We start from the raw sequence: 18,606 nt of genomic DNA, 5'->3' as shown, positions 1-18,606 counted from the left end.
GGGGCGCCTTATGGACCACTTGGGCAGACTAATTTATTATGCATCTATAGTGCACTGAAGTATCTCACTAGCTGTGTCCTATATGGGATCTTCTCCGAGCCTTCAGCTTCTCTATTGCCCAAAATTTTACAGGGTCGTGTGGGTGGGCCTTGGGGGGGGGTGATTTTCCTGGTTTTCCCGCTCGGACCCCTGGTTGCGGTGGTCGCTCTCTCGTCTGTTTCCGCTTGTGTCTTGGTCGCTCTTGTTCATGGTTTCTATCCATGTCTTGAATTCCTGCTCTTTTACTTGGCTTATGTTTTATGATCATTTATTTTATATTTATTTTCATTATTTGCAATAGTTTAGACATATTTTTAATGCTCAGCGCACAATAACTTTTGTTTATAAATATGTTTTCAAAATTTCCCATGAGAATGAGCGAGATGACTAGATCTAGATCTCACTCACTCCCATTGAAATGTCAAAAACATGTTTACTAAACAAAAGTTATTGTGCGTTGGGCATAAAGCTTCGTAGGGGTGGTACTTATTGTACTTCATGATTTCTCACACTTTTCTTCTTTACAAACGTACACATATTAAACTTATTTAATTATCCTTTTTGTTGGACAATTTTCGACATTTTAACTTCCGTGTACCTTTCCTAATTTTTTTCCTTTTTGTCTTTCCCCTTCATCCTCCACAAAAATCGCAGCTAAGACGTACTCCGCTTGGGAGTCCCTGCTGCGATTTAGATTTTTCATCTGCAAAGCATAAAAAAATTACCTGCTGCCGGTCAGCCATTTTGTTTAGTTCCTGTCTACATTCAAGGATATTTAAGATTTAGGACAGAATCACATTGACAGTAAAATATTCAGGCCATGTATTAGGTGAGATTCTTAACAATCTCACCTACTATAATCCTAACAAAATTTCATGTCGTCCGATCGACCTCAAATTTGGCCAAAATGTGTTTCAGCACTTCCTGATCACGAATATATATGTGGCTAATTTACGTTCCCGGCCGGCCGGCCGGCCGGCCGCTCTTTGGAGCTTAATAGCTCCTAAACTAAAAAAGATATCGACTTGCGGTTTTCGGCAAAGGTTATATATCGGGTGAAAATTGCAACTTGGTGCATAGACCCCCCACCCCCCACCCCTCCTTCCGCCATTTTGAAGACCCCCCTTTTTTTGTTTTCTCAATAGCTCCGCCCCTATGGCATTCAGCGGACTCAAATTTTAGTATGTTATAGCTGGGCCTTAGAGCTTTCCATCAATACCAAACTTAAGGTCCCCCGACCCCCCTGACCCGAGCTATAAGGGTCCAAAAAAAATTTCTTAAAATGGCCATAACTCCGGTTCTAATTGTCAGAATTTAAAAAGTGAGGGCTTTTTGGAAAGCTTTCGTGAAATGCCACTTCTCCTTCTAACATCGCAAGTTCATAAAACCACCGCTAGGGGCGCTTTTTTTAAAAAGAAAATTTTTAAATCTTAAAAGTTAAATAACTCAAAAATTCCATTGTGCATTGGGCTGAAAATTTAGTATGTTGTAGCCGTTGATTATACCTATCAAACAAAAAAAACCTTAAGTCGATCCATAACCCCTGACCCGAGCTAATAGGGGTCAAAGTTCGAACATTGACCGGCCTCTATCTCCGGTTTTAATTAACCTAACGACCTAAATTTTACCTTTTTGGTTTCGTCTCGATGAGCACTTTCAGATGGAAGTTCAAAAAGTCACCACAGGTGGCGCTGTGATAGCGTCAAAATTCATCGAAATTCAAAGTCACTTTTCTCAAAAACGGCATTGTGCAAGTTAATGAAATTTTAGTATGTTGTAGTCCAGTCTAGGACGTTTCCAAAATGGTGCGTATGCGCGCTGTGGTTTCAATAGAACCGGAGATATGAGGGGTCAAAGTTCACGAAATTAAAAAAATCATATCTCCGGTTCTATGTGACCGATTTTGATGAATGAGGGCTTAAACGAAAGATCTCACCAAATGCTACAATTTTCTAGAATATTTGAACTTCCTGGGACCAACACCAGGGGCGCCACAGTCGAAAAACCAATTTCAATATCACATAACCTCAATTATCTCGACTGTAGCTGAACCGATTTTGATGATTACTTCGACATAATTGTAGAGCACATTTGTCTCTACATTTCGTCCATACATCATTTTCCACTCAGACTACGCTATCACTGCGATTTTTCCGTTTAAGTGTGAAAAAATTGATTTTTCCAATAATAACGCTTTGAAATCACTCAGATGCCAATTTGACTGCCTCTACTCCACAAAGACACTTAAAATAGGGTTTTAAATGGAAAGTCCCGCAAAATACAACAATTCTTTGATTTAGTTGAAGTTCAACAAATGACTACTTAGGGCACTCTGGATGAAAAAACGAGTTAAGAAACAAAAAACCTCGCTTATCTTGGCTTCTGAGTAATCGATGAGTTCAAGTTCTACGGCAAAATTATAGAGAACATTCTGGTCTACATTTCACCCATATAACACTTTTCAGTCAGTTCATCCAAATCCTTGACATTTTGGTTCAAATACAAAACTTGTATAATTTCACGAATTTGATTCAAGATAACTGAATGGCGTCTCCCTACTTCAGCATCAAATCGAATTTGCATGCACTCCGAGTTAGCTCACGTTAAGAATCTCACCTACATAAGCCGGTTAGGATTATCTGTCCCTTTTTTTAATTTACGCATTTTCATTGCATTTCTTACGCAAATTCTCGATTACCGTATTGCCGAGATCAAATATGGTTTTCTGGTTCATTAGATTAGAGGTCACGAAATAAGACCCATTTTTCTGTTATAAATAAACTCATAATTGCCTTACAATGTGATTTTACTTTAGGTGGCCAAAAGTGCTTACATGGCCAAAGGGCTGACTCTACCCTACTTCTTCCTACATTCTGTAGTGCAAGCTATTAGGACCACTAGGACCGTTTATCTCTCTGCTTGAAAGACCAAGATGTCAGCGTCCAGGGAGAGTGCCATATATCAGGCTCAATGGACTCAATGCCCATGATCAACATTTTTACCCACGACATACCTTTTTGCGTTACCTTGAATTTGAGTTTTCCAATTATCACCTTCTCCTAGATGTCTTGGTTTTCCTCTTATCCTGGGAAATGAGGCACAAAAGGCATAACTTCCTGAGGGATTCTTCCGAAAACGTCTTTTCAATGGCTACTCTAGCAACAGCCGCATGCCGAAAATTGCATTATTTGCCTTTCTATTTCATTGATTTTGTTATTTCCTTCACATTGAATAAAACAATGAGTAACACTTATCAAATTATAGTAACTTTCCCGTCAATTTTAGCTGCTTTTTCGGTTCTTTTTCTTTCTCAATAAAATTTCTTCAGAATTTCACGTCCACCAAGTTTAACAAACTCACCACTTTTTGATTTTCCCAACCGACAGGCAATAGGCCTTTGTGGTGAATTTCTTAAGTTGTGAAGTTGGCCATGTGAAATGCATGTTTTGGTATTTTCATCCTGATAATAAAATCCAATTTATTCGTGAAATACAGAGAATATTCCAACAAAGGTTTGTAATTTGCTTCAGGGAGTTGTATTCTGTTAATTCACTTTAATAAATTTAAAAAATACTTGCAGGAAAAGCTTAAAACGTCTCTTATTGTGGAATCATAACCTCACTCTGTGGAGATGAAGATGAAAAAAGAGCCCCCAAAAGGGGAACCAATTGATGACGATGCCTTGGAATCTTTTAGGAGTCTTCTGTCTTCAAAGGGCAATCTCAAAGAGCGGGATTTTGACAGAGCCGATGGTTCTGATGATGAGATTAATGCCCAATCGCATAGGAAACTCTTGACGGCTATTGAGAAAATCGACCGGACGCAGCACATAAAAGCCCCATCGAGGACAGAGGTGGCCACGAAGGAATCAGAATTCCATGTTATCAAGTCTCATGGGCTCATGAAACCCCAAGAACGTTTCACATTTCACCAACTGCCCAATGTGTCCAAGAAATCGAGTGCAACTGTCATTAAGGATTTGAAAAAGCTCAGTAAGTCCAAGAAGAAACTGGCCAAGCCCCTGGAGAAGCCGGTGATTGAGAGAATTTCCCGGGGGATAGCTTACGAAAAGGCTCGGTATCAGCTGGATCGCTGGGAAGCCGTTGTCCAGAAGAATCGCTTCGACGATTGCCTGGTTTTTCCTCAAAAGCCTTCCGATGAGATCATCATTGAGGAAGATGCCACGGACAAAACGCCTTCCTATCGCATAAAGTCTGATTTGATGTTGGAACTGGAGGCTCTGGATGCCAAGAGGGCTGAGCAGGTTGGAGGAGAGGAAGTCAGTCCGAAGGAAGATGAGAAGCTTTCGAAGAAGGAACTTCTGGCGCAGCAGAAGGAACTGGCTCGGTTGCGCCGGAAGGAATCGTATGAGATCGAGAAGGCTCGTAGGCAGAAGAAGATCAAGAGCAAGAAGTACCACAAAGTACTGAAGAAGGATCGAATCCGGAAGCAATTGCTGGAGTTTGAAAAGCTGCAGAAAAGCGATCCGGAAGAGGCCCTGAGGCGCTTGGAGCTCATTGAGAAGAATCGTGTAGCTGAGAGATCGCACCTGAGGCACAGGAATACCGGAACCTGGGCCAAGAGTCTGCAGGTTCGGGCTAAATTTGACAAGGATGCCAGGAAGGATTTGGCAGAGCAATTGGCCATTGGGCGGGAACTGAAAGAGCAGAAGAACTCAATGGAATCGGAGGAGTCTGACCAGGAAGCTGCAGAAGATGCTGAGAAAGATGAGGATTATGATCCTTTTAATCCCTGGCAGACAGTTTCCAAAAAGTCCACTGATGAAATTCTCGGGACTTACAGGAAGTACTGGCAGGAGAGAAATCACAATGAGCAAAAGAGGAAGGAATATGAAGCCCTGGAAATTCCGGAAGTGTCCACAGAGCAAGAAAAACATCCTCCGGAAGAGATTCCTAAGAAAAAGAAGAAAGTTGGAGGTCTGGCGTGGACAATTGAGGATATTGATGAGGATGATATCAAACTGAGCACCATCTGCGTCCCTCCGGATGATTTTGAAGGCTTTGACAGGAAAAAAAAGCCTCTCCCGAAGAAGAAAGTATCAATTGATGCTGTATTTGACTCTGCTGAGCAGAAACTGGAGCAAAAATTGGCTCAGAAGTTGACAAAGTTCCAGAAAACTGCCACAAAGGGCAAAAAAGCTTCCCGGAAGACTTCCAAAAAGGTGACAGAAAAGTCTCATCTAAATCTCGAGCTCAAGAAAACAGCTCAACGTCCGGAAATTGATGAAGCTCTTCAGGAATCCAGCAAAAGAGCAAATCCTGATGATTCCCAGGACTTCAATCAACTCAAGAAAATCGCTTCAGGAGATCAGAAAGACTCTGAAATTGCCAATATCGCCCCGGATAGCTTTGCAACAGTTGAAGTGAAATCCCTGCGAACAGCAATCCCGGATGATGTTCAGGACGAAGATGAGGATTCAGAGAGAATCAATGGAAAACTCTCCTTGACCGAAGCCTTTGAGGATGATGACATTTTTAGAGATTTCTCTCGCGAGAAGGAAGACCAAATAGCAGCAGATCAGCCTCAGGATCTCGATTTGACACTTCCAGGCTGGGGCTCGTGGACCGGGCAAGGAGTGAAGAAGCAGCCGAAACGAATGATTCTGAAATTTCCCAAAAATCTCCCAAGGAAAGATTCCAAGAAGGATTCTGTGATCATCAATGAGATTCTGAGTGGGAAAACCAAGGAGCATTTGGTCAGGGATCTACCATTCCCCTTCACGAGTGTCAAGGACTACGAAGCATCCATCCGGGCGCCTGTTGGAAGGACATTTGTACCAGAAACTGCCCATCGTGTCCTCACAAAACCGAGTCTTGTGACAAAAATGGGCACAATTATTGAGCCAATGGATGAAAAAATGCTCCTGAGTGGAGATAAACCTCAAAGGATCAGGACCAAAACGGGGAAAAAGATCCAGGAAATTAATGAAAAGATGAAAATCCATCGTTAATCATATTCACCATTTTCTCAATAAAGAATGTCGTTACGGAGGGGATGTTTTTGAAATGTTTTGAGGGGAAATAGATCCGGCTGGAGCCAAGGTCAAAAGCTTCTGCAATATGCTGATATTTGGAAGAAAATTTACTCTTCTTATTTAGTTTGTGCGGCTGTTGGATGAAAAAAGATTCATATAGCCGAACGGTTATGACCAGCGCACAATACCTTTTGTTTGTAAACATGTTTTCAAAATTTACGCTGAGTATGAGTGAGATGACTAGATATAGATCGCACTCACTCTCATTGAAATGTCAAAAACATGTTTACTAAACAAAAGTTATTGTGCGTTGGGCATTACATTTATATGTGATATTTGTTTACATTTTTTTTGTTTTAATTTGCTTCAAAAAATGATGCTTTTTTTAAAATGTTTTTATGGTTTCATTGTAATGCAGGTAATCTAATGCATATTTAAAAATTGCACGATATTTTTCATCTCTGAAATCACAGATCTTTTAATTAAAAGTCGTAAGATGATTTCAATCTAGGATGATTAACTAACGGATGGAGCATTTTAATTTACAAATGGTATATTTTTTTTTAAAAATTCTTTATAATTTTTAAGCCTTGGATCCCACAAAAATAAATATAACACGAAATGGTAGGCGCATATACAGAGAATATATTTTTATTGAATTTGAAATTTTACTGGTGTTAAAGATAGAAAATTTGTCAGAAAAATTCAAAAAATTGCGAATTTTACGTATTTAGAATATGGGTTTTAGGAACTGTTATCCTCATGCAATCATTATAAATTTTGTGCCAATAACATAGCATTATTATACTCTTTCATTTGGTAAAAGTTTTAAAATGATTGCATTTCGTTTTATACTAAAACTAAAAAATCACTTAAGAAAAAATATACCATATTTTTGTTCGGAAAATGTATGAGAATACTCTGCCCTGATTCCAATAGATTTGTTAATGTTTGATGAAGTACATTTTCTGTGTATCGATTTTAATTAATTTTTCATGATTTTAGTGTTTTTTTCTGGTTTTGAACAGTTGTTTTTTAATTGAAGGATATAAATTACAGGTATTTTTGTAATACTGTCAAACGAAAAAATTTTATTTTTTTAAGGAACGCAATTTTTTTTCTTTAACCCTTTAACGACGAGACACTTTTTGCGGACTGAAAATCAACAATATAAATTAAACTTAGAAACATAATCAATGATAAGTTTTACATTACATCTAACCTTGGAAAGTCCAACAGAGTCTGATTCGGTGTATTTTGTGCTTCTGTGAACGATAGGGACAAAAATAGCCCAAAAATTTAAATAATTTTTCTGACAATACCAATGAATAATATTTTTCGCTTTAATGAAAAATATCCCGTATGAGTATTGTAGTTTTTATTGCCAAAATGGTTTTGCTTAAAAAAAAATTCAAAGTATAAAAAATAAATAAAATCAATTATGAATTTTGGAATTTAAAAATTCGCCATTTTTGAGCTTAAATATTTATTACATAGCAAATAGCTAGAGACTTGCAAAAAATATTCTAGATTCCTTCAACCTTCTACTTTACAATTATGTACAGACATGAGAAAAAAATAATTTTAGGTAGTCAGCAAAAATTATTTTCTTTATGGGACACCGGTGTTCCAATCGTCCTTAGAGGGTTAAATTTTAGAAACCTGTTATCTTTTTAAGCAAATGAAAAAAAAAATATATTCATGAAGTGATTTGCTCATATTTCTAAAAACATTACTAAATTATAATTTTTGATATTTTACTTTTAAATCCTATAGTTTTTCTTTTAATCTGTTTTGATAACAAAAAAATATATTTATTATTGTTATTGTTTTCAAATTTTGTTATAATTTAACTTTATTTATTATTGTTTTATTGTGTGTTTATGTTTCACTTACATTGTTCATATCGTCGTTAGTTCAAAATATCCTTATTTTCAAGAATAGTCTAATCATCATTAATCCAAAATATCTTGATTTTCTTCAAGAATTGTCAGCAGTCTCCTCATTCCAAGTGTATGATTTTTTTCATCCATTTCTCTATTACTCAATTCCGATCACTGATCTAATCTGTGCTTCAGATTAGATCAGACTAGTCGTCTGGAAAATTTTGTGCTTTTTTACCTTTAAGGACGATTGGGTCATATATGACCCATAGTTTTCCAGGACTCCTAGGGATGGGAAAATTTCTTTTTAACCGTAAATCTCTTATTTGGGCTAAAATATCGAGGGAAACTCGATTTCATTGAATTTCTCTCAGCGGAAAGCTTCTCGTCCTTAAAGGGTCAAGTTTCTTGTTTTTAGGCTTATGTTGTCAAAATCTTTAAATTGTCAAAATTATTTCACCGAATATATCAAATCTCGAAATATTTTATTGATCACTTGATTTTAGACACTTTTGTATACTATTTTTCACTGAATTAACGTTTTAATTAACTGTATTAATTTTTTTTCTCACCTGAAATTTTTGGCCTCTGTTCTTTGAGGGAGTGAAAATTTACTCAAAATTTCCACTTTGAATTGATAAATTACAATAGCAGCGACAACGACCTGTTGACCATGGTAAAAAGTGGTAAATTTTTGGTTTCAAAAGAAATTCACCACTTCGATCAAAGCACTCCTAGCGGAAACATTTTCAACTAGTTTGACAAAATTTTATTATTTTCATGAGTGCGTATTTTGGCTATATGGACCCGAGTGAGTCCGACAGCCTTACATAAAACAGAAGAAGAAGAAGAAGAGTGCGTATTTTGCATCAGTTTGCAGAAAATCAATTGTAAGTTGATAAATTGTGCGATAAGAAGTGCTGTTGAGGTTAAAAAAGGGTGGTAGACATGTGAAGGTACCCACATGCCCACCAAGTGGACTATGGGGCTCAATGATGGATGACCAAATTGGTGATAAAACTCAGTGTGCTCAGCATCCTCCTCACTGTGTTCGGGTGAAGAGGAAATGTATGCGCAATTTGAATCTCGAGAAGATTGTCGTCTTCTATGGCGTGAAGCTACTTGAAGTGCCCTCAGAGGACACAGTTGTAGATTCAGCATCAAGTACCAACACTTGGATCAACTTCCAGGTGGTTCCTGTCGATGCAGGAAGTGGTCTCGATGTTCCGGAGGTCACAAAACGAGTTCAGGTGAGTTGGGGGAATTTCCCTGATGATACTCAGTTCTGTGTCTCTGTATCTGTGTGAATCTCGAGGGAAGATCGCCAGAGAGAGAGAGAAAAGTGATGGGGACAATCGTAAAATCTCAGGTGCTAGCGAACCGGATGTATCAAGATTATCTTATTTACGCGACAATTCACTGCATGGACTTTAACTTCATGGATCAATTTTATCCAAATAGACATTTCAGTGTGAGATGCTTTGTCTTGAGGGCAGCAAAAGATGTTATTCCAAGAATTTCGTCTCGAGCTTCCTCGTGGCAATTTTCTCTTTTAGAAAACCATTTGGTGACCGAACACCTTGAAGACAGGACAGTTCTTTCTTAAAGTAATTTTTCAAATCCAGTTTGATTCTAGATTGAATAAAATTTTATAATTTTAATGTTCTATTTTATTGCAATTTATTGAATTATAACAAAAATGCTTCAGACAGAAAAAAGAGTATGTAATTACAAGTTTTGCTATTTTAAAATTTTACAGGTCTTGTTCATAAGTAAGAAAATTTGTATATTCTTAATATTTTACTTGAAATATGACTACATAATTATTTTTTCGTAAAAAAATATATTTTAGGTATTTTCAATGTAATTCAACCACAGTATATAGAATTTAATTAGGTTTTATTGGAGAGATTTTATATTTAAAACCTAGAACTGAATATATTTTGAATTTTCCACCAAGAATCAAGAATGTGGCTTTTATGGCTATAGGAATTAAATAATAAACTAAATCCTGGAGAATTTATAAAGAACATCAAATTTCTTCTATTTATCATTTTTTTTTAAATACCTAATAATAACTTTCTTAAATACAATTCGATTTCTTTTAGTATATTTCCATTATTTAGTTTTTAGCTGAGATTCTTTACAATCTTAGCTTTTTTATTTTCCATTGTGTCTTTAAATTTAAACAGAAATGCCAAGAGAGTTCCTGATCTGGCGGCAAATTCTGAACGTATCTATTCAGACTTACAAGGTAATCATTTTACAATGACAATTCTCGTAGTGGAAAAATACACCGCCCAGGAGAGCCTTCCCGTGGTGTGGATGCTTCTTCTATTCTCTCGGAGTTGTCGGGCGAAGGCCGTGCATTATATTACGTTATTATTACAGTAGACTTTCCCAAATTCGGGTATTTGGGACCGAAATGTCAGACGAATTAGAGAGAAATTCGGGCATCAAATTGTTTGAAATGCAAAGATTTTTTGTTTTAACTGTAAATTTCATAAAAGCCCCTTAATAATGCATAATAACATCACAAGTGAGATAAAGCATGGCAAATTTGAGCATATTTGCTTCATTCGATAATGATAATCGAACTCGAAAAATGTCAAAAAAGTTTTTTCAAATTTAACTGCTGCCCGAATTAAAAAGTAGCCCGATGTTAAAGGAGCCGAATTAGCGAGAGTCTGCTGTACATGTGAAAATTGTCTAAAGCAAACATTCAGAACTACGTGATGCCCCTGTTCAGAACTGAATGTCTGATGGCTGAATGTCTGTCAGCACTGAATGAGCCCGGCTTGACTCACGACTGTGGGTCAAGCCGGGGATCTATCCGCCCAGGAGCCAAACAATAAAAAATAAAATGAGGAAATAGCTAAAGTTACATATGATATTGGTAAGATTAAGATTTACAAGTGAAGAAAAAGATAAAAAATTCTTATACGATCATAAATAAGGAAAAGGAAAAACCCAAGAAACAATTTTTTCTCAATATAGTCTTATAGAATTCCCGAATCATGGCTTATCAGAAAGTCTCAAAGACCGATTTTTTTATGGATGTATGGTTGCCTATTTAAAAATATGCCACTCTTAAATTTTATTGCTCGAACTCAAAGAGGGAGCAAGAATATCCTCATTTCTTTTAAAGAGAAGATTAACAGCGCGATGCAACTTTACAGATCTCGTCTATTAGTCTATTAACTTAAGAGATTTGCGATGCAACTTTATGAACGAGATGTCAAATCTCGTAATTTTATTGACAGGCTCTGTTCAGAACGAGATTTTATATGAACGAGATTTGCGATGCAACCCTGAGTGGTGAATTTTATGAAATATGAATTCCAACCTCAAAACGTCTCATAACTATTGGACACTTTCAGAGGTGCCGCAAAGTACGAGATTTTCTGTTTATGGGTGTTTTTCGAGAGAAAAATTTAAGGAATGGTTTTCTTAATACTCATTTTACTAATTTGAAGTTGAGAAATCTTTAATTCGTCAGAATACAATATTTTTTCTTGAAAAATGAAAATTTTTTTTTTTTTTGAAAATACATTTTAATTATTTTTCTCAACGCAATCTCAGGCTTTTTCTTCCTCAGCTTGGTAATTCTGCTATCGGTGCAAGTTGTGGGTATATTTCTGCATCTTCTGATCGCATTTTATAATACAGAATAATCCAAAGACATCGTTGGGGACGGAAAAGACTATACATTTCGGAACTACATAATATCCTATTCCTGATACAATCTTCTGGCTTTCAAAGAATTTTTTGTCCAATCCCTAACAGATTATTCTTCAAAACGAATCATCTTTGCAGCTTGCAGGAGCATCCTCTTCGCATGTGTTATGCAAAGTTCTTATCCAATCTTTCTGGTGACCTCAGATTCTCCTGTTTTGTTCAGCATACTCGTCTTTATGACCGAATTTCCTGATGAAGGGAGTGCAAGCTTTACTTGGAAGTCACTCTCTGCAAAGCCAACAAATTCTTTCTGCTAATATTAACTATCCACTGATCTCTGAAGATCTCTCATTCTGTAAAGAAATGAACATTAGGAAAAACCTAAACTTTTCATTGTGATTTATAGACCTCAAAGAAGTACTACTCACCAGTAAATGAATCTTAAACATTTTCTTTTGGTCACTGTTTCCTCAAAATGAACTTTTTCACTAAATATTTTCCACTTTTCTACTGTTTTCCCTTCCCGCCTTCTGCTTTCCAAAGAGAAAAATTAGCGCGAAAACTAAATATCACTCATAGCTGTATGGTAATGGTAGTCTCGTTCAAATAAACTCACCACATAGACCTTAATCTTGCATACCAAAATTTTATAATTCAAAATTTGACATCTTATCTTATAAGATACGAAAATAAAGTTGCATCGCTCTGTAAATTAAATTAATTAAATTTAATTAAAAAACAGAGGTATAAAATATTTTGATATACTAAGTTGTTCATTTTCCTCTTTAGAAGATTTAAAAACATTTAAAGATTTGAGGTCTCGTGTTCACTAATCGAGATAATTAGTGAAAATAAAGAATTATAAAGATGTATAAATACAAAGAAATTTTTTTTATCCACGAGGTTTGTTAAAAATGACTTAAAAAATTTTGCAAGCTACGAACATTTTGTCTGAAGGACTCTTACATTCTTAACACAAAAAATTAGTAGAATCTTTTAATATCTCTTTAGTATATTGTAACAATATTCTTGTTGTCTTTCAGAAGCATTATATTAAACAATAAATAATGATAGAGTATTTACAAAAAAAGCTTTTCTTATGAATGATGCCCAATTATAATACTCCCTCCGTCCCGAAAAAAATCTTACGTTTGCTAATACATTTAGGGAGTATTAATTTTCTCATGCAAATATAAATTATAAATAAAGTATAAATAAAATTTAATCACTAATACTCAAATTTGCAATTAATTGAAAATTGTGATTTTTCGAGAAATAATACACATGAAATTAGAAAAATTATTTCTAACGATTTTTTTTTGAGAGTTTTTTAATCTCAATAATGTATGGTTTTAGTAAAACCTATAAAAAGAATGTATAAATAACTAATAAACCTTAATGTTGCTTTCAAATTGAAAAAAAGTTTCTAAAGGAAAAATCCTTTAGAAAGTTTTAAGTTGTTAAAAAAGACAGATATAAAAAATGCAATATAACAAATCCAAAAATTTTTAATACAATTTTAATCATTTTTCTCCTTGTCTTTCTCAATACCCGCAAGCTTCTAAGCTTCAATATCTAAATATCCCCAAGTCGAGTGCAAGCATTTTAAATTAAAAAGTAATTAAATAGTTCTATCCCATGAAAATTAATTCACACCTCATTACGAATTATCGTAGACCGCATTCTTGTTAACTCTAAAAGAGTTTTATTAAAGAAAAAACGTCAATTTATTAGCAAAATTTCATAAAGCTTTTCTTGAAAATAATGCAGAATTTTAGCATTTTCTATTATCCGTAAACTACCCCTCTGCCTTCATTTAACTGTTTTACCACGTTCTTGTAAAAAGGTCAAACTCTATTTGCTATAAATAAATTTAAATTTAATTTTAACTGTTTTTCACTTATCAATTAGCGTTTTATTTTTTCTCTTGATATTTTTAGGATTTTTTTAAAACGATTATATCCATAAATTAAATTATTTATCATCAAATACTACAAATATTTTGCAGGAAATAAAGGAATTATTTTTATTTCAACTTTACTTCTTTTTTAGAGGAAGAAAATGAGTATAATTTAATGCACCCACAATATTAATGCACCCATTCTCCAAAAAAGATGCAATTTGAATTCAAATAATTACCGAGAAAATAAATAGTGATTTTCAGTCTCAATCAGTTATGTCTCCAATAAATTTCGTCAATTAAGGTAGTTGTCTCAACAAATATATCGTTTGATGTTTATCAATCTATTAATCCGTGTGATATTTTGGTCCTGCTCTCATAGATAAGCGAGAGTTTACTGTAAATAATTTTTTTAACTTCTTTTCAAATATTTCTTATTATTTTTATTCATTTTTTTTTTAATATTTAACGACTTACCAAATTTGATTTGAATTTTTTGTGCTTCAGACTTCTGTCCTGACTTGAAATATTCAGTAGTAGTTTGGTCACTTTTGGTACGAGTGGGTGGTTGGAGGTCCATTTCATCTTTATTGGAATTATTGGTTTTATTGTGAGATGCCTCACATCATCAATATTTGACACATCTTTTGTTGTTCAGAAAATGCTTTATGGTCCACGTGCAGTAAAATTCTTCCTCAATCTCTGAGAGCCCAGAATTTTTGGCTTGAAGAAAAACAGAATATAGTAATTGCTTGGAAAAATATTTAGCATTGAGAATGGGTTGAGGAAGGAATTTCTGTCCCAGGAATCTGTGAGTGTGTGTGTTTTCTTGAGTGGATGTCAGAATTTAAAAAAAAGAGTTGGAGAGACTGAAAAAAAAATCGTCAGCTTCCAGTCAATTTTGTCAGATCATTCTCATTTGGGATGACATCATGTTTTTGTGTCTAAGCAATTTATACAGCGTTTCTCATATTTATTTCTCTTTTTTTTCTGCCCAGAGCTCAACGTTTTTTTTCTCCAAACGAAGTTTTATCAAGATTTTTTAGTATAACAAAAATTGAAACAGAGAAATTTGCATAAATTTTTGCGAAAAAATGAATTGAAAATTTTCAGTGCAATTATTTGAGCCGGACACTGTTGGTGATTCCGGGAGTAGAAAAGAGTCTTGAGTTGATTGGTTTAAGAGTATGTACAAGAAAAAAATGAGAGACGAAGAAGAAATGTTGAATAATAGTGGAAACAATGGGAAATACAAGTGAGGGACTTTCTAAATATCACCGAGACACTCTAAAGCATGTTGAATTGGATTGGAGATCTTTTATTATTATTTTTTTTTGTTTCTTCTTTTCCCTCCAATCTTCATTATTTTCTATGGTCTTTGGATATCTCTCTCATTTCTCTAATACACCACAGTTCCGTCATCGTCTTCATTTATAATACACATCTCTTGGGTAATTGTAATCTCTCCAGAAGACCATGAGGAGAGAAAGACTCCGCGACATACATTTCACTTCACGATCTGTGGTGTGCGTTTTTCTGTTTCTCTAAAAAGCAAGCAACGTGTTGGTGGCCCAAAAGAAGAAACCCGGAAATCCTGAAGTTTTCATTTCACATTTTTGACCATTTGCTTCAAGTTGTCTGGCACGATCTCTGTATATTTTGATTGGTGTTTCAATTCTTCCTATAATACTCTTTTTCACCTCTCATGCTCTTCTTTTTTTTATATACAAAAAGAATTATTTTGGTATTTTGAATGCTATTCCCTCCAAATAAGAGTGATTATTGCTCACAAGAATGTGTTTATGTCATTGGTGAACAACCAAAAGTGCGCTAAGAGATTTCTTTGATTTGTTTCTCTCCTCCTTCACCATATAACACATTTTTTTCCACATTATACCTCTCTCTATTTATTTTTTGTAAAGTACAAAAAAATTCTCAATATAACACGTAATTATTGCAAAAATTCATTGAACCGGTTCTCCTTATATTGGTATGATTGAAAACCTTGCTCTTTACTTTGTTACATTAAAAGAGTGAAGGATAGAATTTGTGTTACATATTAAGGCAAAGTCAAGGTTTCACTATTCAATTATTTTATTTTTTCCTCTTGTATCTGACCATCTTCAAATTATCTTTACTGAAAACAAGGATACCATACTGCCAAGATAAATTAATGTATGATTCATTATTCTAATTGGAATGCAATCTCAGCTTTTAACAATCCATCAATTTAAAGCTCGTTTAAACGAGGGTATTTCGAATAATGTATCTTGTGAACTCTAAAAAATCTCCCATGATGGTTTGTTCCTAAGATAAAATATCCTTGCGTCTGTTATAATCTTCTTAATTGTGTCCCCCCAATTCTGAGATAAATCTTTAAGTCTTAAATTTTTAAATCGCCCTTTAAAGGTCGATTCGTATTCTCTGATAAAAATCTTTAATTTTAAAGTGTCAAATTTATTTAAACCTTTAAAACTGTAAATGTCAAATTCTACGCTAAAGTTTTACAGACTTAAAGATGTCAAATGTCTATAAATCACCTTTAATTTAAAAGCTGGTCAAGAGGACCTTTTAAACCTTTAAGTCCAGTTCAATTTGAGATTGTGAATTGTTCAAGGGGTGTGTTTAATCAAAAAGGTGAGTTTAATTTATCACAAAGATGTATATTTTTCTGGAGAGTGATGTAGTTGATCATTTACATAATGTTTTTGCGGTGTTCCTCTCGGGTGGCCCCATAGAATTCAATTTTTCTGTGTGATTTGACCAAATAAGGGGATCATGTCTGTCACTTAATGCGTCCACTTAATGAGTTGCACGCATTTCGGGGTCACATGTAAAGAATCTCAGCTACCATAAGCTTATCTGGGCTTATCACTGGTCATTTTCTATTTTAAAAATAGTCTGAGTGGGGAAGACCAACAAAAGAAAAAAAGTTCATTGAAATCGGTTAATAAACATAAGTGATAGAGTCCGGTCCACATGGGTATAGTAAGGGTCAGGGTACAGTGGGTTGGGGTAGAGACGGATGGGACCCGTTATTATAAAGATCGTGCTCTCAGATACAATATAGGCTAAAATTTCATCGAAATCCCTTTATAAATACAGAAAATGCAGTCCGGTCAAAACATTTTTGATTATAGCTCGAGTCAGGGAACATCAAGGGAGGAGTGCGACCCTCCGTTGGAAAAGCCTCGACCCCAGCTACAACATATTAAAATTTAAAGAAAAAGCATCGTCTAGTTTTCGAAATATTCGAAATCGATTAATCGAAAATCAATTTTTCGATTGTTCGGACCTTCGATTAAATCGCATAAAATTGGGGTGTCACAAGGGTTGTAGTGCTCCATGAGAATTTTCCAAAACACCAATTTTTTTTGCATTCCGATAATTAGAACCGGAGATATGACCATTCAAAAATTTAATTTTTGACCCCCTCTAGCTCGTGTCAGGGGGGTCGGGGGGATTAAGTTTGGTATCAATCGAAAGCTCTTAGGCCCAGCTATAATATACTAAAATTTGATATCAATCGATGCCATAGGGGCTGAGTTATCGAAAAAACAAAATTTGGGGGTGTTTCAAAATCGTGGAAGATGGGGTGGGGGGTGGATTTGACATCATCAACTTCTAGCGGCCCAATGACTTTTAACCTTTGTCGAAAACCGCTTGTCGATATCTCTTTCCGTTCTCTCTCCAGAAGTCGAAATGTAACGGACGGGACGGGTCGGGACGGGACGGGACGTCCACGAATATCGATTTTTGGCGCACATGATTTTCGTGATTTATAAGTGTCAAAACGTTTACATCCAAAATTTGGGCCCGATCTGACGAGGTCGGATTTCACCTGTGACTACAAAAGCTGAGATTGTAAAGAATCTCAGCTAAAACCATCTTAAATAAGATTTTCTTTTTGCTCTTATTTTGTTCAGCAATTATCTTTTTATTTTCTATCATAGGGATGTTACCTGATCGATATCATTCTTTTCTCAATCACAAAGGTTTAAAAAATGATTAAAGAATTACTTGGGAATTAGCAGGGTTAATAAGGAAATTGATTTTCTGTATTGGAGAGACATCAAATTAAATGAAAATTACCGCTCATCGAAGCCATTTCATTTCGTATTTCCTATTTTTATTTTGTATTGAATTTCCATTTTCAATTGGATTTACATCTCAGCTGTAATATCTTCTTAAACAAAAATCTCTTTCCAAATATGATTTAACCTGCTTTAAAATTAATTCTTTTTTTCCTTTTAAATATCCTGACTGACCGTCCTATTGACCCATTTTCTTACACGGGAAAAATTAATTAAAAAGGGGATTGTTACTCTCAAAAATTTTACTCAAGGGAGAAAAGGTTTGCAATGCTATTTGATAAAAGTTTGGCAAAGGATGTTTTTTTTACATCAAATTTAACTAACTTTTTGCTTAACAGCCTTTCAAAGTTTTTTGTTTAATATTAGTTTTGTTTTGTGAATTATTTTATATTAAATTAGCAAAATACAAATTTATATGGGGATGCATCAACAATATACTAATTTTCTTTTGAATCCCCAGATATTGGGTATAATTATCCATTAAATTTGAGCTCATTTGAGCTATGATAATCTCATTGATATATACTCTCATTCATCAATTTTTACCATATGTGTTTTATGTGGATTTAATATGTTTTCATAATGTTTGGGGACGAGTTGGGTGGGCTCTCGGTGTCATTGAAATTTGTGACTTTCACAATAAAATGTTGTACGTGTAATGGTCAATTCTTCCATTTGAATACCTGTCCAGTATATCTTCACTTGTGCATTGTATTTTACAATGTGTTTGTGTGAAAATTTTCGCATTTCCCAGAAGCTTCCTCCCAATGGCCATTAATTGACTTTCAGTTGAATTTATTGGTGACAGGTTTGGAATATTTCCTCGTGTGCCTCACTATAAATTTTATCTTGAAACATCGCGCACTATCACATCGATTAGCGGCACAGAGAGGTGGAATTATAGTGGTTTAGACACCTGGTTCTCTCTACCCGGATCTCTCGGAGCCATTGAAGAATCTTCCATGTCTCTAATATACTGCACATATGATCATCGTTACATACGAGAAAGGTGTGTGT

The 18,606-nt window shown here is 35.0% G+C and overlaps 2 protein-coding genes across 3 annotated transcripts in view; both read left to right on the top strand.

Moving 5' to 3' along the window:
* The first annotated feature begins 3,457 nt into the window (after positions 1–3,457).
* LOC129802289 (U3 small nucleolar RNA-associated protein 14 homolog A) lies at positions 3,458–6,050 on the top strand. Its single transcript, XM_055848004.1, has 2 exons — positions 3,458–3,551; positions 3,620–6,050. Exon 2 carries the CDS (start codon positions 3,671–3,673, stop codon positions 6,008–6,010), a length of 2,340 nt encoding a protein of 779 aa, XP_055703979.1. The 5' UTR covers positions 3,458–3,551; positions 3,620–3,670; the 3' UTR covers positions 6,011–6,050.
* A 2,726-nt stretch (positions 6,051–8,776) lies between these two features.
* The window catches only part of LOC129802288 (probable ribonuclease ZC3H12D), a 65,343-nt gene continuing 55,513 nt past the window's right edge, over positions 8,777–18,606 (top strand). For both annotated transcript variants that reach the window (XR_008751783.1, XM_055848003.1), the window contains exon 1: positions 8,777–9,167. Coding sequence is in view for 1 of the 2 variants with exons in the window: in XM_055848003.1 (XP_055703978.1) it covers positions 8,910–9,167 (258 nt within the window). In the remaining variant the exon portion in view is untranslated. The remainder of the gene's footprint in view (positions 9,168–18,606) is intronic.

This window comes from Phlebotomus papatasi, chromosome 2, assembly GCF_024763615.1.
Source record: "Phlebotomus papatasi isolate M1 chromosome 2, Ppap_2.1, whole genome shotgun sequence".
Lineage (NCBI taxonomy): Eukaryota > Metazoa > Arthropoda > Insecta > Diptera > Psychodidae > Phlebotomus > Phlebotomus papatasi.
This window is presented reverse-complemented; position numbering and strand designations above follow the sequence as displayed.

What these genes read in the sequence shown, in the direction of transcription:
- LOC129802289 (XM_055848004.1), top strand. Translation starts at nt 3,671, where the DNA reads ATGAAGATGAAAAAAGAGCCCCCAAAAGGGGAACCAATTGATGACGAT.